We start from the raw sequence: 21,994 nt of genomic DNA on the forward strand, positions 1-21,994 counted from the left end.
ACTCATCTCCAGTGGTTGAAGTTCTGAAGTCACCTTTCTGCAGTGATGTGGAAATGTATAGAGTGCTACAGGAATGAGTCAGAAATGAGTTAGCAATTTAGCACTTCCTTGTTCCCTCGTCTGGAAGTCAATGGGTTCTCAGTTTAAGAAGCCTGAAATAAGGTCTATGGTTAACACAAGCTTAAGAAATTTTAACGTTTTGTTCTACGACATAAAATACATAAAAAAAATATTCCACTCGTGAATTAAGTTGAAAAAATTTGAGTGCAGCAAATCATATTGATTTGTGATTTTGATTCTTTGAGGATGATATCCTAAACTGCCTTGTGTATCTTCCCCAGACCACCGTACCTCTCAACACTACCACAGCCTCAGTCCTGCAGTTTGCCCTGGGTGAGTATTAAATCTCTACACACATTGCAAACAATACATGAAGACAGATGTACAGGTATACAGTAACAGGCTTATGTATGAGACCTTTTCAACCCTGTTCAACTATCTTAGCCTCTGTGTGCAACAGTGTTTTGCAGCCAGGAATACGAGGTCCCTTTGTCATCCTCAAGAAATAGACATGTTTTGTTCTGTTACATGTCAGTAAGCCAACTGGTACGCAGTATATTTCTGTGTTTCTTTCTCTTTCTCTGCATCTCCTATCACAATAATGAATGATTTACAATATTCTGGAAAGACACCCAGAAGGCCATGGTAGAGTTTTCAGAGGTGTTGTATTTTTCATGTCCATTACATGCATCCACCGGTTCTCATGGGAACGTGACTGGGAGGAAATAAGAGTACATACTGTAACAACAACCCCTCTCGACCCCGTCCTGTCCTGCATGACTCTTTCTCTTTCTTTTCTCATCTCTCGTTCTGTCTGGCTGCGCTCTCGTTTGCAGGTCATTAATATGAGTTTGTGATGCAGTAGGGTTGTGTATGGAGCAGTTCAGTAGAGCAGTGGTTGCAGGTTAATGCACAGCTGTGTTCAGTGGGGATGGGATGGAGCAGCGCTGCAGGACGTGGACGCTGCACACCGTCAGGGGACAGGTGGGGACGTGGGGGTTAGCCTGCTACATCCATTAGCAACCTTTGACCCTGCCAGCTCCCACAGCACCCACACAAACCCGCATTTTAAAGGCGCAAAAATAGTCTGATCCCAGACAAACTGCAAACAGCACAAGATTATGGACTAACATTATCTATCTGTACTGCAGTTGGCTTTGGTCCTACATCAGCTCCTCAAACCACCTCTGCCCAACCCCTCCTAACTCCTCTCAGCCCTGTTAAGCTGCTGATCACATAGTTCCACAATGACACCATTTAGACATCATTTTCCACTTGGCTACGGGGGGAATGTAGGAGCAATCAGTCAGAAGAAGCCACCACGCTAGGCCTGGCTGCCCCTCAGGGCATACTAAGGATCATTGCCCCGCTGATAAAATTCAATCGTTGAAAAAAAAGGAAACTAGCCAACATTTTCTGAATCTGTTCCCTCAACAGGAGTGTTAACTGTCATATATGTCTGTCCTGTGTGTGCGTTTATATTCCCCAGGCTCAGGCTCCTGCCGGTTCAGTTACTCAGACCCCAGCATCACTGTGTCATACAGCCTAAGTGGCAACGGCAACACCTCAGATGACTGGATCACACTGGAGAAGATCAGGTCTCTCTCTCCTCTTCTTCCTCCTTCCTCATCCATCCCACAGTCCTTCCATCTGTTATGAACACCCGCCCTCTCTTTTTGCCTCATTCACACCTCCCCCTCTCAATTTGTCATTCCTCTCCTGTTTGTTTCTCTATGATCCCCCTGTTTTTCATCCCTCTATCCCTGCCTCCCTCTGTTTAGTCAGCTCTCAGACAGGCATAATGTAACGATACAGTCTTCTAACTACAATATTTAGCTGCAGTAAGTGCATGTTTTGCTTTTGTGTAAACAGAAACCAACTCATAAATCAACTACTAATTCACTTGGACTCATTCTGAAACATGCTTTCCTCTCTCAGTTTCACTCCACCATACGGACATTCAGTGTCTCTCCATATGTGGCTATTTCAGCCTCACTTTAATGGTTAATGATGATTATTTAATGCATAAACATGTAACACTTAATTACATAAACACCACACACAAGACCCTCATGTTATATGTTTCTCCTCTAGAGCCCCGACCAACAGCAGCACCGTCGTCCACCTGCTTCCCCTGCCGCATCGCTCCAAGGCTGATGGCGTTCGCCTCCGCTGGTCTCAGGAGGCCCCCCAAGGCCCCGAAGGCTACGAGTCCTGCTGGGGGCTTGACAACGTGCTGCTGGTCAATGCTGCCCACAGAGCCCCCCTCATGGAGGACAACTTGGACCCTCCAAACACTGCCAACTGGCTCTTCTTCCCTGGAGCTACCGTCAAGGTACACTGATTCCTACTTTACACATGGATTTCATTCACAAAGAAATATGATAGAAAGCCTAATGACCAGTCAGATGAATAGAGAAACTTGCTGTTGCTTGAAAGACAGATTTTAAACTTATGCTCCGCTGCATGTTAAAGCAGAGTAAATACCATAATCATGTGGTGCTTTCAGCCTTAGAGCAAGGGAAGAACATTCCCATATGAAAGGTGTTTCAATTGACAAGTGTTTTTTTAAGACACTGCTTTGCAAAAGTGGTTACCTGTTGCATGTGTTAACACCTGTGTTCTTATTGGCCAGCATGCCTGTCAGTCGGAGGGCAATGCCCTGTATTTCCATGGTGGGGAGGGAGTTGGCCACAGCTTTGCCTCCACCAGAGACATTGACCTTCATCGTGAAGAGGGAAGGAGCTACTGGGAGGAAGACTTTGAAAGCCCACCCTCGAAGTAAGTCTAGATCATGGTCTCATTTCTTCCCCCACTCCGTTTACTGGATCATTGTATCTAAATATATCTTTAATGAGTAAGTAATCTTTATTTCTATTGCACCTGTCAAAACACAGTTACAAAATGCTTCACAAGTGCACATAAAAACACCATAAAATACAACAAAACAATTACAGAGAAAGGTCAAACTAGATATTTAAAACTAAATTTGCAAACAACAGAAAACACAGAAGTACTGCATTATTAAAATGCCAATCTATACAGATTTACAGGTTTTTAAAAGCTTTTTAAAATGTGCCTCTGACTCGGCTGACCTGATACTGAGGGGGAGTTTGATCCACAGCCATGATGCTAATATAGTCAAACCGTATTTGGTTGCCAGACCTGAGGCAATAGTCTTTTATGTTGTTAAAAGAACAAAATATATAACGGAGCCAACTTTAAAAGTAACCGAGAAGAAGCTGAGACTGAAATCAAAACCAAAATAACCCAAGAAAACAGCATCCTTAATGAGTGTAGGGTTAGTGTTGGATGATACATTTTATTTTAGCACCCGCCCACATAATAGCTGGGAAAGAGAGGGTTAACAGAGAGAGATTATTTTGGTAGAATATCAGTACTCTGATATTTCTCTGTGTGTGTATACATGTTCTATACATGCTTTGACACCTGTCATATGTCAAGTGATGCGACATGCAGCGTGATGTACATGTTTAAGTCAAGCATGGGGGCTGACACAGGTGAATGCCATGCCTCTGACTGCTACAGAGACAGCAGTCCATCTGTTCAGAGTGAGAGACACACTCACACTCATATGCTTTCAAACACACGCTGGACAGCAGACAGCAAGGAAACACTGTGAGAGGCACCGCAAGAGGCCGAGAGATAAAAGAGGAGAGATGATGGATAGTGTTACTGCCAGAGAGTAATTAACAGACCTCATGCAGCAGGCCTGTCAGAAGAAAGATCTGAAACAGGAGGGTATTTCTCCGACCGCCCCACACCCTCACACCTTCCTGCAGCATGCCAACATGCTGCACTGCATGCTAGCTCTCACCCATCAGGCGTCATGGGCTGACACATGTGTTAGGTAGGCAGTGAGAGTTTTTGCTTGTTTTAATGCTACTCTCTCCACTAAGTGTCATTTAACCCAATACTGGCTGTGACAGAAACACACCAGCTTATACGCCACATGGCAGAAAATAAAGAAGAACAGGGGGGGGAAGGAGAGGGGAGAGAAAGAGAAAGAGGGAGTGGAGGTAGAGGAACACAGGAGAGGGCTGACACACTGAGTTAACTTCTGTCTGTGCTAATGAGGATCCTCTCTCCACTGTGCAGAAATATGTATCCGTACTGTACGTGTAAATCCTCTTCCAGGTGATTTATGCTCTATTCCTGGCATTATGTGTTTGTTTACTGGCAAGGTGTGAATTATGGCAACAGTTTACTGACTTCAGTAATACTCCAGAGGGAGATGCTATGTTAAAGAGGCAATCCATAAACACAAGTGTTTGCATCCTATGATTTTTGTGTGCTGTTATGACGATAAAGTCTCATTGGGGTTAATATTTTGCTTCAGGTTAAGGGTTTAAAATTGCACACATTACGTTATTATTTTCAGGCTTATTTTCCTTCTTTAACTAAACTTACTTTCAAGAATTAATTGTTGTTACTGTATTTTTAATCTATATTCAGGCCATAAACCATCTGACTGTGAAAAATATGAGCTACGAATTATTAAAGTTTTTCAGGGTAATATATCTCGTGGTGTGATTGCTTGAATGGCTTGTCTTATTTTTTTATTAATAATGTTGAAATACTGCCACATAAATTTCAGGTTATTTTGAATAAATACATTTATATAGCATTTTCTTACTAAAGCAGCCCTCCCTGTCTGTGTTTCCTTTACTCAGCTGGGACATAGAGGGAGCTGTCTACGGGACCCAGTGTGGAGAGATCGAGTCAGGCTCAGCACTAGTGTTTGAGAAAGAGGGCCGGAGGAGAATGTGCACCCCCTACCTCGACACCACGTCTTATGGAAACCTTCGCTTCTACTTTACCATGGGTATGGATATCCGCCGTCCATAATACATGTATTTGGAGATTTACTCCATACATTGTTATGTACAGTACATGCTCTTTGTGGTGCCTTCAACAATGCTTTTTCCACATGTATCTTATATTACATAAACATAATGAGGTGTGTTTGTGTTCAGGTGGTGGCGACTGTGATCCAGGAGAGTCTCATGAGAACGATGTGATCCTGTTTGGAAGGTCTGAAGGCAGGAGGGAACGTGTGGCGCTCGACACCCTTCCTTACTCTTCTTACAGGGTGAGACACACACATCTTCACACACATGTTCACACACAAATAAATATGTAATCTCTATCAAAACCTTCTAGTTATTTTAGCCTGAAGTGATCACTTTACTACATACTAGTAAATTGATTTTAATACCGTCACAGTTATATTGAAGCGTTAGTCCAACTATCCTATCATGTAATATGTTCAAACTTTTATTAAAGTGGCAGCATGTTTCTCGACAACATACTCTAGATCACAACAAGTGTTGTTCAGATTAATAATTATAATGATAACTTCATTTATAGAGCACTTTTCATACACTAGATGTAGCTCAAAGTGCTTTACAAAAGAAAAGAAAAATGCAACACATTTGAACAAGGGTAATAAAATTAGTCAGGAGATGTAAAAAAATATAAGTGAAATAAAAACAGACCATTAGAAATAATAAAATGAGAGGATTAAATAATAATAATTAGAATTACATTAATTATAAGACAAATTAAATAAATACGTTTTCAGCTGTTGTTTAAAAATGTTCACAGAGCCCACATCTTATAGCTTTTGATGGGTATTCCATCATTTTGGAGCATAGTTAAACCCAGCAGTAGAAGATCTGAAAGCTCATGAAGGCGTATTAAGGCGTATTAGATGATTAATAGATTAATAATCTGCAGATATTTTGACAGTTGATTCATCATTTATGTTATTTTTAAGCAAAGATGCTGAATGTTTACTTCCAGCTTCTCATCTATGAGGATTTGCATCCTTTTCTTTGATAGTAAACTGAATATCTTTGGGTTTTGGATTGTTGGTCAAACAAATAAAGCAATTTAAAGACATCATCTTGAGCTTTAGGGTATTGTGATTGTCCAAAATTGGCGGGTTTTCTCTATTTCCTAATTAGTGTCTTCCCTCTGGTCTGATCTGTTCATCCTATCCTCTGTTTCTCCTATCTCAGACTCCTGCGGTGGTATCGGTGGCGGTGCCCACTGAGCTACAAACACCAGTCACCCAGTTCTGCCTGGAGCAGCGGTCACATGGTGGTGCCAACCGCCATGTATGGGCCGTGGACTTCATGCAGCTGCTCCCTGTGCTGCCTGGCACCCACACACACGTGGCTCAGTTCTCCATCAACCTTGGCTGTGGCTCCTACCAGCCTGCCAACAGGTGTGACACATTTTAAAACTAGGTTAGGCAGCTCTTTTATGTGAAAATATCGCTGCTTTTTAAGCAACAAAGGAGACCTCCACACGCCAAGTGAGACACCCTTGATTCACTCAGTTATTTTGGTGTCAAGAATAGTAAATAGAGCACACAGGGGACTTAAGGACACAATGCTTTAATGTTTTCTAAACAGCAACATCTGGAGAAATCTGAACGCAATTGGTCTCTAAGAATAAGAAATTAGTTCAAGGAGTTTGTTAAGATCGTGTTACATTTCTTCTGGGTATTTAAATCACTACTCTTGCAGCCATTTGAAGCTTCACGTATTAAATTGGGGAGTGCTTTTTTAATAAAAGTAGAAGGGACAGACTTTGCAGTGGAATCGCGGAAGAAATTATTACTCTTTTTTATCTAATCTAAATTCAGAGCTCTTCAGTCGTTTACAATATTTTAGTTTGAAAATTAAAATGTTGAGATAAGATGTTCTCTGTTGTTTTTCAATAGCGTGACTCTGGAGTTTTCCACCAACCACGGTCGCTCCTGGTCTTTGCTCCACACTGAGTGTCTGCCAGAGCTCTGTGCTGGACCCCATCTACCTCACAGCACCATCTACTCCTCTGACAACTACAGCGGGTATGAATGAGTCTGCACATCTGTATGTGTGACTGGGCCTTTATGTATGTCCTAGGGCTGTCAATTGATTAAAATAGTTAATCGTGATTAATCGCACATTTTTTATCTGTTCAAAATGTACCTTAAAGGGAAGTTTGTCAAGTATTTAATACTCTTATCAACATGGGAGTGGGCAAATATGCTGCTTTATGTAAATGTATGTATATATTTATTATTCGAAATCAATTAACAAAACAGAACAATGATAATATTGTCCAGAAACCCTCACAGGTACTGCATTTAGCATAAAGAATATGCTCAAATCATAATATGGCAAACTGCAGCCCAACAGGCACAACAGCTGTCAGTGTGTCAGTGTGCTGACTTGACTATGACTTGCCCCAAACTGCATGTGATTATCATAAAGTGGGCATGTCTGTAAAGGGGAGACTCGTGGGTACCCATAGAACCCATTTTCATTCACATATCTTGAGGTCAGAGGTCAAGGGACCCCTTTGAAAATGGCAATGCCAGTTTTTCCTTGCCAAAATTTAGCGCGAGTTTGGAGCGTTATTTAACTTCCTTCATGACAAGCTAGTATGACATGGTTGGTACCGATGGATTCCTTAGGTTTTTTGGTTTCATATGATGCCAGTATCTTCACTCTAGCTTTAAAAGCCCGCTACAGCCTCCAAAAGATCGGTTGCATTAATGCGTTAAAGAAATTAGTGTATTAAAAAGAATTTGCATGTTATTATTATTATTATATAATTATTATCGTGTTAATTTTGATAGCCCTTTGTATATTGTCAGTCAGTCTCTGTGGATATATACATATTGTATTTTGTCCCTCCAGGTGGACCAGAATCTCCATCCCTCTGCCCAACGCTGCCCTGACAGAGATAACACGTTTCCGCTGGAAACAGTCCGGCACTGGAACGGGTAACATGTGGGCCATAGACAATGGTTAGTGCTATACATACAGGTCACATGGTATACTCACAGTGTCATGAAAAGCCGTTGTTTTCTTGTTTAGTTGGACCCGACAAATGAGCCCCAAAATCTCCTCCTTTCAGGTCTCAACCTACTAAATCCAGGATATGTTTAGGGTTACAAACTTTTTTATCACAGCTCAGCTAAGTGAGCAAAAAATGACTCTTTGCAGTAAAAGAAAATGTAATTTCCACGCCTGTGTTTTGCTTCAGTGTATCTCGGTCCCGCCTGCCTTCGTTACTGCTCTGGGAGAGGACATTGTTCTCGCACAGGCTGCAAGTAAGGATCTGCTTTTTATTAAACCAAATAAATCCAATGTCTCTCCTTCAAAATGAGTCTGCTCATTATCCACCTAATGCCTTACAGCACCAATCACCATTCAGAATTAATCAAATTGTATTATGGTTATGATTTATTAATGGATTTTCATTATCTCTGTCTTCTTTTTCTCGTTTATATCCTTCACTCTTTTTAATGTCTCATGTCTTCCCCTCCTTTCTCTCCTCTCCTCTCCTCTCACTCTCCTCCTCTCCCAGATGTGACCCAGGCTTCAGCGGTCCAGCTTGTGAGCTTGCCTCCCAGACCTTCCCAGCTTTCCTGTCAGAGGGTTTCTCCAGCCCACGCCTCTCCTCCTATCACAGCTTCTCCTCCCTTCGTGGGGCTGAGGTCAGCTTTGGCTGTGGGGTGCTGGCCAGCGGCAAGGCCTTGGTCTTCAACAGGGACAGCAGGAGACACTTGGTTACCGCTCCACTAGACAGTTCCCAGGCCAGGTAATCAAAGTGCTGATAGAGAACAGGATCATGAATGTAAAAACAAAAACAAACTTGTTTCATACACATACAGATGCAAGCAGAGACATGAGGGAACTCACATGCATATGCTTGTACAAACATATACATGCTCAGCCTTATGGTACGTGTCCACAGGGGCGTTTTTGGACGCAAAGGATCATAAATGTGAGTCTCAGATCGGTTTGACTCTGATGAAGAGTTGACATAGAAACGTTAGTCTTCTAATAAATCTAACCTCCTTTCTTTGGATCGCCTTGCTTCTCAGCATTGGACGCTTGATGGGCTGCCACTAGACACCAGGCACCTGATTGGATGAATGCTTCCCTCATGGGTTGCAGCCACCAACAGGGCAGCTCATTTGGAAACTTTTTTTCTCTTATATTACAAACATAGTTCACAGAAATGAGCGTCTGAAAACATTTTATGCAAGAAATATCTGTATTTTAGATCCATAGTTTAAAAGTTTCTTGGGAGTTTCCAATTCCTGATTTCCTGATTTGCATAAAGTAGCCTAGACCTCAACTTTATGTTGATGAGGAACAGCCAACTTAACATTCTGTCTCTCAAATTGCGCCGCCGGGCTACCAGAATGCATTGCACGGCTGATAACATAGACAATAAATGGGAAGCATGGAAAGGACGGATCTTGTGGACACGCATGCTCCCACGCAGATTTCGATTCTGCTGATTTTGCCACCAGCAGATTACTTTGTAAAACTGTGGCATGTCTTCATCAGGTGTCTTTACTTCTGATTGATACTGCAAATGTTCCAGCCAGTCAGCTTTCTTCTCTCCTCCTTCTTCAATCCCTCTTTCCCTCATACTCCGCGTTCCTACGCTGGGAGATGGATTGTGATCGTGGGGAGGAAAGCAGATGAGAGCAGAGGATGAAAATGTGAGAGAGAAAGATAGAGAGGGAACGGTGAACTTAGATATGGCATCTGTGTTAGATTGATTATGCCTGTTGCGGCTCTCAGTGTGCCACCTGATGGCCATATTTAATGCCAGTTTCCTGGCTGATTGAGTGAACAGCTGCCTGAGAGAGGAAACTGCATCGCTACTGAAAGCACAGCTCAGCCAAGGACAGAGAGAGCTGGGGGGGTGACTGGCAGCCCATGATAGATGGTGGGTATTATAATAAATATTACATTAGTATAGACAATAATATGTCTGACAAAACATAGAGGAACACATAAAAGGACGAAAACTTCTACATTAGAACTATGTCGAGTTAACATGGGTACATGGATGTGAACTCTGACTCTCATTTACACTCTTTCTTTCCCTCCACCTCTTTTCATCTAATTTTGTCCTTATTCATTTAATCATCTCATCCATCATCCTGCCACCTCCCTCCCACCTCCCTACTCCGTATGACTGTCTGTTTGTCTACCCTTTTACCCCCCCTCCCTCCTCACCTCTCCTTCCTGAGCACTTGGTCACCTTACTTTTCCTTCTTCTCATTTATCAACCTGCCCTTTTCTCTCTTTCTGTGTCATTTACTTTTTGTTTACACTCCCAACTGCTATTGTACTCCCCTTCTCTCTCTAACTGGCCCTTCTTGCTTTAATTTTCTTTCATGTTCTTGCTTCCGCTCTTTGCAGGTACCTCCAGTTTACGCTTCGCCTGGGCAGCCGCAGCACCCTGAGCTCCTGTCCTGCCCCAGACCAGCCAGGAGAGGGAGTCCTGCTACATTACTCCTCAGACAACGGCATCACATGGACGCTGCTGCAGCACTACGCTTACCAAGGCTTCCATGAGCCAAGGTACCACCTATGTTTAGACTGTGTATGAGCACACACACACTATGTGCTTATGGTTCCACAGAGACACTATGACTCCATTAACACACACATTGCACTGCTAATGGCGTGCCGGAGGTGTAAGCCACTGGGACCCATTGAGTCCGTTAGAGCCATCTATGTGTGTAATGAAGACAAAGTGGGCTGGGTTCCAGCTGTGCAGGCCGGGTCTCAGAGCTCTTCATCACCACTAGAAAGGTCAACGGGGGCTACTGAGTCAGGGACTCCACAACTATCTGACCTGCAGGTGCAAGTGCAGGTTCTTACTCTATCGACAGCCCGTTCACGTGAAGGCCTATGAATGATACGATAATGCGCAGGGCATTTAGCGTGTAATAAGAACAGCTTTTTTCCTTTTGGCGTGTCATTTGTATGCCATGGAGTCTGTACTGACTGCAATGTAAACGCATCTGTAAATATGCTACGCTTAGAGCTAGCGACGTTGACTAACAAGCAAGAAAGACCACTTATGGCGGGCGGGTAGGGAGGGGCATGGATCCAACAAACACACAACTTTTAATCAGTTTTATTTTTTAAGTGACGTTAGTGATGTTGTCACATGTTTTTTAGTGATGTGATTTCCGTAGTTATGTTACGTTGTTTCTGTACGTATTTTACTTAGTTTACGTACTTATTTTAAGCCCCACCGTGACGTTTTTCCTAAACCTAACTAAGTGGTTTGGTTGCCTAAACCTAACTGCGGACGTTACTGTAGTTTTGCTGGGTGATGTACAAATGACACGTGAAAAATGGCATACAAATGACATGCAAAAAGCCTAAAATCCTTGTAATGTTGTGCTATTTATACACCTTCATGTTGTTATAAAAATGTATGTTTTTAACAAAACACCAAGATACAGGAATGAGTCTTGACAAAGAGAAAAAAAGGTCTTTGTGGCGAACAGAGTGGGCTGTAAGAAACTAAAGAGTGATGTAAGATGCTGTGTTCATAAAGCCTGGTTATATTGACCATCTGCATTGTGTCAGAATGTATTTAAAATTGTCCAGGCAGACTGTGATTATGCAGGCTTTAGATCCAAGTCAGAGTCTGAGTCACAGTTCAGTCAGCTTGTGTGATTAATTCCAGCTAAAATGTTTGCCATTTTGGATGCAATCCCCAAATACATGTCATCTATTCTCACATTTGTGCGGTTGTGACTGTGGCGCGTGCACTACTTATGTCAAGCTAACCTTCCAGAAGTGTCAGCAAAGCTCAGTTTGATGATCTCTTTTGGAAAAATAGTGTCCGCACACTAGATACGGCTAAACGTCACCAGTGGTAATCAATTAAATGTTCATGGGAGCAGTATCTAGTGTTCGGACTCTATTTTTCCATCTTTTACATGTTTTTCTGTCCAGCATCTGGTATTTATCGTGCATGCTTTTGTAAATACTTTTCTAATAATCTCTTTCCCCCAACCAGGATTGTGTCAGTTGAACTCCCAGCCGGTGCTCGTAAGTTTGGCGTGCAGTTCCGCTGGTGGCAGCCGTACCATTCAGGTCGTAGTCATGATGTGTGGGCCCTGGATGAAATCAGCATGACCTCTGTGCTGTTCAACACCATAAGTCTCGACTTCAGCAACGTGCTGGACGTCACCCAGAGTCTTGGTTTCTATCTTGGCCATGTCCAGCCCTACTGCCAGCATGACTGGACTCTCAGGTATAGGAGACTTATTGCTCTGATACAAATACTGTATTGGTCATTATTTGGTTATATTGTAACATTTGAATGCTTTTGTTTTTTATTTAATGACAGTTTGTCCACTGGGTCCAAACACGATTGAATAGTTAAACATTTGTCAATTCTTAGTTACTTTTAGGGGTGGGGGAAAAAATCGCTACAGCATAGATTTTTGAGTGGCAATATTGCATCGATACACGGATGCCAGGTATCGATCTTTTATTATATAAACTATTAACCTCTTAACAATCCGAAAGCCGCTATTCTGTCTTTCAGGGGTTGTAGCAGTTTTAAAACAAGAGTGAAGATAGTAGTATCATATGAAACTAGAAAACCTGAGGAATACATTGGTACCTACCACGTCATGTTAGCTTGTCGGGAAGAACGCTAAATAACGTCCCAAAGTTACATTACATTTTGCAGAGGAAAAACTGGCACAGTCATTTTCAAAGGGGTCCTTTGACCTCTGACCTCAAGATAAGTGAATGAAAACTCTGAGATTACAGAGTGAAAACTGTATCTTATTAGATAAAACAGATGTTGACAAGCTGTAGAATTTGCAGTTGAAAAAAGGGAATAAATCACAATGTATATTATCACAATACTCAGCATATTGCAAATTGTTTAAAATCGCAATAATCGTGACTTAACTATCGTGATAATATCGTATCGTGATTCCCACCTATAGTTACTATTATCATTACTATTTACAACAGTAATTTGCAACTTGTTTTTGTTTTTATTTTCTCCAGGATTGTCTTCATTCCTACATACCAAAAATTATGCCAACAAAACAACAATTCTACACGTAGTATTAAGTGTATTGAGTGTGCACCACAGCATGTAACATATACTCTGGTATCCTCTCTTCCTCCATGTTCTACTCCAGTTTCTCTGGCGAGCCCAGCCCCGGCTCCAGTATTCGTTATGTGGAAACTCAGTCCATGCAGATCGGAGCCTCCTACAGTCTACAGTTCTCGCTGGTCATGGGCTGTGGCCGCGAGCCTTCCCCCCACATTGACACCCAGGTCCGCCTTGAGTTCTCCACCAATCACGGCCTCACCTGGCACCTGGTCAAAGAGGTAAGGAGCGTGAAACAACTTTGTTCCCCGTGTTAAGTGATTGTTAACATCCAATATCCCTTTGGTTTTCACAGCCAGGCTCACACCTTTTGTTTATGACTAAACCCTGTAGAAGTCATCCTGGAGAGAGACAAGGAAACACATCATTTATTCATGAACATGAATATTGATTTACCCATTACAGCCTCCGTAATAATATGTAAATAATGAGAGTCTTTAAATGTGGCACTTTGTTTCAGATGAGAAATCATCGCAATTACTTTTTATCATCCTACTATTAGCAGATACATGGCAATACTTGAATCAGCAAGCAGATTATCTTCCCATGATTCAACAAAGATTTTCTGTGATCACAACTGGCTCATAAATATTCATAAGGCACCAAAGTATCTGCCAAGATTTTTATTGCCTTTGGAATTGAATAGGGCGTAATGAGTCCTCCATCAGTGAATTTTCTCTAATTCTCCCATGTGCATGGCAATGCAGTCATCTGGCAAGTGCAGAATGTAACTCTCTGAATGTCCCGTACTTTTAATCCTTGCTTGTGTTCCAGTGTTCAAGGTCAGAGATACTGTAATCCTGCCTTAGCCTTTCATATGCACACACTGTGGGGCTAATGCAGCACCGGGGTGTGTCTGCAGTATATCATGCTGCTTCTGAAGAATTTAGCTACAAAACAAAATCCACAATGATAAATAACAAACTTTTTTATGAATTCTGAGTAATCAACATTAAGCAACGCCTCCCCACCAAAATGGGCAGACAATAAACAGTGTATTTTAATGTTTCTCTCACCCAGGCCTGTCTGCCTGGCATGCCAAGCTGCTCTGAGTTTACAGCTCCCAGTGTCTACCACCCATCAGAGTTCAAGGACTGGAGACGCATCACTTTGTCTCTGCCTCAGAAGACATGGTAAGAACCTCACATCTGTAGACACAGAAGACAAGAGTCACAAAGTGCCCACTGATCTGATCTTTCATCCTGGCTTTTGTAGTTTACAAGCATAATTCACCTGAGATACAGTAACCTAAAGCTGCAAAGGAGGACGCTAGGAAGCGTCAGCACCTATTACTGTTAATGTTCACACATACATACGTAGACACACACCCCTCACACACATCCATACACAGCTACGGGCATGTGCACAAACTGTTTCACATCCAATTCTGCTTTAAAACATGTCCAAGCCATCTCCATCGTCTTCTTATCAATATTGTTTCCATGTCCAAGCACCCTGTTGTTTTGTGTAGTTCGTGGTTTGTAATCTTCCTAGACCAGAATATCCTCATGATCTTTATGAAGCGGGTATTGTGAAAGCTGGAAAGCTTGCCTATGTCTCTTTCAGTCATTCTCCAGCACTCAGCACCATATAGAAGGACAGATAGTACACAGCTGTTGTATAACTTTATCTTGGTGTTTCTAGTTAGAGTTTATAATTAAGTTGTACTTTTTCAGGAACACATTGCACCAAGGTTTAATGCACCATAACAATGAAATTTCTTTTGCAACCCTTTAATGAAAAACACTCAAATACTCTCTCTCTCTCTCTCTCTCTCGCTCTCTCTCTCTCTCTCTTCCTCTCTCAAAACTTGGCAAAACAAGAGATAACATTTCTTTCTATTCATTTTGAAAAATATCAACACTGCTTAATCTGGTATTCTAAAAGAACACAAAAAGCAGTATATCAGTTTCGCTCCAACTCAATTACAAAACTGTGCACTCTTGAAGGAATAACATAGAAAGGGCACAACACTTTTGAATCAACTGAGTATGGTCAAGCCTTAAACATGCATGTTGTGGACAGAGGGGTTTGTGACTCAGTCTGTTTTAAACAGACACACTTGAGAGATGCCAACACAAATGAGGTGCACACTCTTTTTGTCTGGTTCTCTACTCTTTGTCTGGAAAAATGATATAGTAGTTCCTCCAGCTCTGGCTTCTCATCTATGTTTGCGATACCAGTGATGCTATCCTCTCCATGAGCTCAGTCAACAGCCGACATACTGCCAAAGCTTTGCTGGATGAACTCAAACTTTGGAGTTTGTGTTCTGCGTGTGCCAATACAAAGACTGTAATTGCATTGAATAAAGATAATAAGACTGTAATGATTCAGTTTAAAGGACAAACAGAACAGAAACAAGTCCCATACTGAACCAGGCATCCTGTGCTGAGCAGTTCCTGAGGAATACATGTACTGTTACAGCCCTAGCTCACACATATATCAACTCAAACAATCACATAAACCTTCCACACGCAGCACCGTGACCTCCACCTCCATTTCATTCTGCCACCCAGCTCCTAAATAAAGGTGGTCTAATCTCCTGCAGGGTGTGATGAGAGGTCACAGGGTCATGGCAGTAAATGATAATAAAACAGTCGGGGCCAGTTCTGTATGATCAGGAGGTGGTCTGAGTTGATACGGGTCACCGAAGCAGCGGGCCGAGAAGCATCCGTACTATAAAACCCCCAATATACCTGACTATCTACGCTTCTACGACCATTTCTCATCGCTGTACTGTACATGCACTGAGCTGCAAACACCGGAAGGCACTCACATGCACAAACATGTTCCCACACTGCACATACATTCACATCCACAGCCTGCCTTTAACAGAGATGATGTGATGATGATGATGATGTTGCCCTCTCTCTGACATTCATTTCACACAAAAGCTAAACCCACACACACACACACACACACACACATACACACACATAGGAAAACAGACATACACACATGTGATAAGGTTAATCTTTACCTGCCAGACACTAAATCCACAAATCTCTATCTCCAGTAGATTAGTGAGAATAACATGATGATGTGGTTGACATGCAAGCAGCCTCTGTTGGATTCTGAGATCATGTAGCGCATTTATAACATTTTATTACTTTTTTTATCGGTTAGAATTCAGCAGTCTGTTACAGTATTGCACTATGTACATTTTGTTCAGCTTCTATGGTATGAATCTAATTAAACTATTTTTGTGTGTGTACCAGGGTTATTAGAGTAAAGTAAAACTGAAACTAAAACGAAAATAAGCAGTGAAATATATTGTTAGTAAACTGAAACTAAAAACTATATCTATATCCTTTTTAGAAAAACTCAAACTAAACTGAAACAATATTGCATGGGTAAAAAAATAAAATTAACGTAAATTCATTTCAGTCATAGTTTTTTAGCTATAATATATCACAACCATAGACTGCATATGAGTAGTCACCGTGACGTCACCCATTGGTTTGTGGACTGCTGTTTTGAAGCCTCGAGTTCTGCATTTTGGCCGTCGCCGTCTTGGTTTTTGGCCATTGCCATCTTATCTTATTTGCAAACAGAAGTGACAGGAGAGGCTGGAGCTAAGTACAACCAAACATTGAATAAGACATTTTAGGTGACCAAAAAGGTTATAAATTAACTTTGATGAACTGAAAACACACTGTAAAAGGGTTAAAGTTGTAAGACAAAAACACAGACAACTCCAGACTGGACAACGTCGTGGTAGCGACCTGTCAATCACAAGGTAGCCACGCCTCAGACCCCGAGGTTGCCCACTGCTCACAACTGAAAAAAGGAGACAGCATGAATTCCCGTCAACTCTTGTGACATTGAACCACAGAAATTGAACGGACTTGACATTCCAGGAGATGGTGCTTCACACTGGACACTAAAGAAGCATGAAGAATAAACATTAAACATTATGGCCATTCCCACACAGTATTTTGTATATATATGTAGCTACATACTTGGCCCTAACAAAAAACAAAATAAAACTTAATATATAAAAGTTAAAACAAAACCTTTCTGAAAATTTAAAAATAAACTAAAATGAAATAAAAAATTCAAAACTATTATAACCATGGTCTGTACCTTCTGTTTTCAGGTCCAGTGCCACACGGTTCCGCTGGATCCAGAACTACTATGGAGAGCAGGACGAGTGGGCCCTGGATGACATCTACATCGGCCAGCAGTGTCCTAACATGTGCCACGGACACGGCTGGTGTGACCACGGACACTGCAGGTCAGCTTACACACACATTATCACTTTGTTAATATCACTCAACACGGAGGCCCATAAATATCTTTTGATGGACGTTTGTGGGATTGATATTAAAGCAGAAATGAACTGATAGCAAAGATAAGAAGTTCAGCCATTGTGTTCTCTCGTAGGTGTGATGATGGTTTCTCTGGAACAGACTGCCAGCCCTCCTCCCCGCTCTCCTCCAGTGTACTCTCTGACTTTGAGTCCCAGGATGCAACGCTGGCCACATGGCAGGAGGTGATTGGTGGAGAGGTGGTCAACCCTGACGTAGGCTGTGGGGTGGTCTCATCTGGATCGTCCCTGTACTTCAGCAAGGTAAAACAACTCTAAAACTGCCTTCTTCAAGAATGTCGTGTTTTTTGCTTCTTCGTCTTTCTGTTAGTTATCGGAGTGTCCAACACGGTTGAAGTCAACAGATTAAAGTTTGGTGGAAAACTATGCCAAGTTTTTGGTGCGAATCAAGATCCTGGTGCAGATGCAGGAACACTTTAAACAATTTCTTAACATAGCAAGATTGCAGCAATTTTTAACAATTTCATATTTTTCCATAAACTATGGCACTTACGTCTAGGAAAAAAATCAGGCACATGAATCCTGTCATCGTCCCTCTGCATTTTGGTGCAAATCCAGATCCAGATTACAAATGTCAAAACATTTTTTGTTATCAAAATAACCAATTTAGAGAATTGTGCAAACTTGGCAGAGGAACGGTATGCGATCTTTGATTACTTTCTAGTTTTTACTGCCAAAAACGGCTGACCTTTGACCTCTGAATTACCTCTACCCTGAAAACATATAGATTTTATTTAATCATACCATGGCTCTATAGAATAATTGATTCTGACTGGATGGAGGGTGCACACAATTTTCAGTCAGCTCTGTATTCTAGCAACCTCAGCACTTTTTGATTTGAGTACACATAGCTGGAAATTTACTTTTTACAGCTGTTACCAGGAAACAGACTCTCCTATTTGAGAGTTTATTGCCCCCCAATATGAGCAAACAATATTTCAGTTGCTGTAAAGTGGCCAGGATACAGTATAAGTGGAACACATGTTTATAAAAAGATAATGCACTTTACAGTATGTTATGCAGCTCTTAGTTGATCATCCCTCCTTAATATGTATGAATATGTGTGTTGTTGTCAGGCTGGGCTGAGGCAGCTTCTGAGCTGGGACCTGGACACTGAATGGGCGGAGTTTGTGCAGTTCTACCTACGGGTGGGCGGAGACTTGGTGGAGTGTAACCAGGCAGACAGCAGGGAGGAAGGAGTGCTGTTGCAGTACAGCAACGATGGAGGCATCAACTGGGGCCTCATCGCTGAGATGTACTTCACTGACTTCACCAAACCTCGGTGAGAAATCTGCGGGAGGAAGAAACGGGGGAAACAAAAATTTGGCATCTTTACCAGTGCACAAAATCTGCTTTTTCTGTTTCTTGTAGTCAATATGATGATGTATATTTTGAAAGAGAAACGTCAATAAACTGTCTCTTCTTCCTTTCTCAGCTTTGTCCACTATGAGCTTCCCTTGGCCTCTAAGACACCCTCCACAAGGTTTCGTTGGTGGCAGCCTCTTCACTCTGGGGATGGCTATGACCAGTGGGCAATTGATGATGTCATCATTTTGTCAGAGAGGGAGAAACACATCATTCCCATGGCCAATCCAACTCTACCACAGGTCAGGAATCAATCCTTTAACTTGTCATTTGCGCTCTGACCTCGTGCAGCAGCTTCATCTTGAGATATTGCTTCTTTTGTTGTAACGGAAAGTGTGTCTGAGATAGAACAGCTATAGAATCTTGAATCTTTCCAGAAGTGTACCCTTTATCTTATGAGAAATATGATCTGCTGCAGACACAGGTACCTGTTAACCCAAAACACTGCAATAAACTTGGCTGTCTTCTGTCTACAGAACTTTTACGAGAAGCCAGCATTCGACTACCCTCTGAACCAGATGAGTGTGTGGCTGATGCTGGGTAATGAAGGCATGGAGAAGGAAAGCAACAACAGCTTCTGCGCCTCAACGCCCTCTGCCATGGTGTTCGGGCGCTCCGATGGAGACAGGGTGGCCGTCACCAGGGACCTGGCCCTGCGCCCTGGATACACCCTTCAGTTTAAGGTACTCACATGGAGAGTGTAAAAACTAGAAAGACAGGCACACAAAACCACTTTATCAGGATTAAATTGATCTTTAATTTTCTGTCCCCCACTAGTTGAACGTAGGCTGTGAGTCAGAGTTCAGCGCGTCTGCTCCAGTCATGCTGCAATACTCTCATGATGCCGGTCGTTCCTGGGCGCTGGTGAGAGAGGGCTGTTACCCAGGAACCCCTGGGTCAGGTGTCTGTGAGGGCAGTGGTCGTGAACTTAGAGAGCCCACCCTCTACAACACTGGAGACTATGAGCAGTGGACCAGGGTCACTGTGGTCATACCACGCAATGTTGCAGCCAGGTAGCTATGGTAACAGGCATGCAATTGGATCTGCTAAGTTGTAATAGTGATTTTATTAATTTTCTTTAGACACAGAGAGGCAAATTCACAAAAAAGATTGTGCGACAAAAAGAAACCGTGTAATTCTAAATGCACCTTTAACTACACTGCCAAGCAAATAGCGTCTCGGCGCTCCTGTGCTATTTGCACGTATTTAAATGAGGTAATATGCAGACATTTGGCACAAATTCGGCTGCTTTCTATGCAAATGGGCATCATAACAAAAACAGTCCAATTCACAAAGATCAGCGCACACGCAGATAGCCACACGCAGTTACAGGGAAATTATCTTCAGAGATTTGGTGGTAACTGAAATGTATTTATGAGGGTCGTCTGCTCAAACTCATTTATTTTGGGATGCAGTGACAGGATGCAATGACAGCTGTGTCATGAAAAATAAATGACTAAAGCTCCTCTAAATGTCATTTTTGGAAAAACATGCAAAAAAAACGAGATATATATGTAAACGAATACACAAATTATTTCTCCCCTCCCTTCCCAAATCCTGGGCTTACATTTTTCCCTTTCCTCTCTCTTAATTGCCTTCGGGAGGTTTGGGTGGAAGTGGCACTCTGACAAGTCCTCTTGATCAGGCTGACTCCCATCAGACCTTGAGATGGAGCAGATAGCGGTTGCAAATGATGCGCAATTCACGGTGCTATCAGCGGCCACAATCCGTTCTTTGTGAATTTGCCCCAGAATATGCAATTAAAACAGTTGATTGGTATTATATTTGTATTTCTCTCATTCCCTGATTCACATCTACCTCGTTTTCCCAGTAAAACCAGGTTCCGTTGGTTCCAGGAGAGCAGCATGTACAGAGATGCCCCACCATTCGCCTTGGATGGGGTCTACATCTCTGAGCCTTGTCCAAACCACTGTGGGGGACACGGAGATTGCATCTCCGGAGTCTGCTTCTGTGATATGGGATACACAGGTATAGTTACAGATAAGGAAGGGAAAAGGATGAAACTGAAAGCAATAAAATATTTTCCATGTATCTTTATGTTTTATATCTTGTGATTCCCTGTTTTTTCTCCACATAGTGGAGCAGGATAGTTGTGTACCATCTGTAGCCAGTCCCACAGAGCTGACTGAGGGCTTTGAGGGGAAGCTGAGCCCACTCTGGCAGAGCCTAAGCGGGGGACAAGTTGGAGGCGGTTGTGGCATCATCGGTGAGGGCAAAGCTCTTTACTTCAGTAGTCCTGGGAGGAGAGAAGCACGCACAGTGCCTCTAGACACCACAAACACACGGTGAGTGGAAGTCACACCTATAAATCTCTCATCTGAGTGCTTACCAGTTACATCGGTGGCTGTTTGTTTGATGTGAAATTTAAATTTAGTTGTCACTGTTTACACACAGGTTGGTCCAATTCTACATCCGAATCGGCAGCAAGAGTTTGGGGCCCACTTGCACCAGGCCTCGGTCCCGCAACGAAGGTAAGCATCACATGCTGTATTGAGGCCCTCTGCTGCATTCATGTGGCTGTTCCTTAACAGTGCAGTCTGTAGCAAGCAGCTCTACATCTGATCTGATCTGATCAGTTCACCACTGGCAAGTCTCCATTTGTTCCTCCTCACTCTTTGTCTTTGATCCGCCCTGTGATCCAGCCAAAGCTGTGTAGGTACAGATCTGGTCATGACTGTCAGAGTGTTTCTCTAATGGAGAATCAAAGTCTAGTGTTGTCTGTTCCCCAGTCAGTGGATGGTGGATCTCTAGCCTGCAGCAGGGCTGAAGGCTCAGTCTGATCGTTTCTGCAATGTCAGATAAAACACTGCCAGCCTCCTAAACACTTTATCTGTAATAATCAGGGCTTCTGGACTGTTATTTGATTCTATTGAGCCCCTTTTGGACCGCAGGAACTTTTCCCCAGAACTAGGAACCTTTTGAGGAACTCATTGCTTTTCGACAGCAGGGACCAGGGTCTAAACACACACACAACGCCGCTGCTTCAAGTCGTGTACAACTTCATTCTTAAACAAGGAAGTACTCTAGTATCGATTTAGGACCGTTTAGGACGAGGGGAGAGCATTTCTCTTTGCTTGATAACATTAAAAGTAAATTTAAGGCTCTGCTTTCGGCTTCCTGACTCATTTAAAAGAAGACAGAGAAAAAGAGAGAGAGCAATAGAAGAGACAGACAGCGTGGCGCTGCTGTGAATGAGAGAAAAATAAGTTATTTTCTGATTGTTTCATG

The 21,994-nt window shown here is 42.4% G+C and overlaps 1 protein-coding gene across 4 annotated transcripts in view; it reads left to right on the plus strand.

Annotated features, from left to right (window-relative positions):
* reln (reelin) overlaps positions 1–21,994 on the plus strand; it is a 118,278-nt gene that overhangs the window by 71,675 nt on the left and 24,609 nt on the right. For all 4 annotated transcript variants that reach the window (XM_074632567.1, XM_074632568.1, XM_074632569.1 and 1 more), the window contains exons 8-31: positions 342–393; positions 1,550–1,658; positions 2,155–2,395; positions 2,696–2,841; positions 4,755–4,906; positions 5,058–5,173; positions 6,105–6,313; positions 6,815–6,943; positions 7,779–7,888; positions 8,128–8,194; positions 8,452–8,685; positions 10,311–10,472; positions 11,932–12,168; positions 13,079–13,271; positions 14,071–14,183; positions 17,150–17,287; positions 17,437–17,623; positions 18,457–18,662; positions 18,816–18,987; positions 19,222–19,428; positions 19,523–19,758; positions 20,577–20,734; positions 20,844–21,051; positions 21,161–21,237. In XM_074632567.1, coding sequence (XP_074488668.1) covers positions 342–393; positions 1,550–1,658; positions 2,155–2,395; positions 2,696–2,841; positions 4,755–4,906; positions 5,058–5,173; positions 6,105–6,313; positions 6,815–6,943; positions 7,779–7,888; positions 8,128–8,194; positions 8,452–8,685; positions 10,311–10,472; positions 11,932–12,168; positions 13,079–13,271; positions 14,071–14,183; positions 17,150–17,287; positions 17,437–17,623; positions 18,457–18,662; positions 18,816–18,987; positions 19,222–19,428; positions 19,523–19,758; positions 20,577–20,734; positions 20,844–21,051; positions 21,161–21,237 — 3,859 coding nt within the window. The remainder of the gene's footprint in view (positions 1–341; positions 394–1,549; positions 1,659–2,154; positions 2,396–2,695; positions 2,842–4,754; positions 4,907–5,057; positions 5,174–6,104; positions 6,314–6,814; positions 6,944–7,778; positions 7,889–8,127; positions 8,195–8,451; positions 8,686–10,310; positions 10,473–11,931; positions 12,169–13,078; positions 13,272–14,070; positions 14,184–17,149; positions 17,288–17,436; positions 17,624–18,456; positions 18,663–18,815; positions 18,988–19,221; positions 19,429–19,522; positions 19,759–20,576; positions 20,735–20,843; positions 21,052–21,160; positions 21,238–21,994) is intronic.

Source organism: Sebastes fasciatus, chromosome 4 (genome assembly GCF_043250625.1).
Source record: "Sebastes fasciatus isolate fSebFas1 chromosome 4, fSebFas1.pri, whole genome shotgun sequence".
NCBI classification, from domain to species: Eukaryota; Metazoa; Chordata; class Actinopteri; order Perciformes; family Sebastidae; genus Sebastes; species Sebastes fasciatus.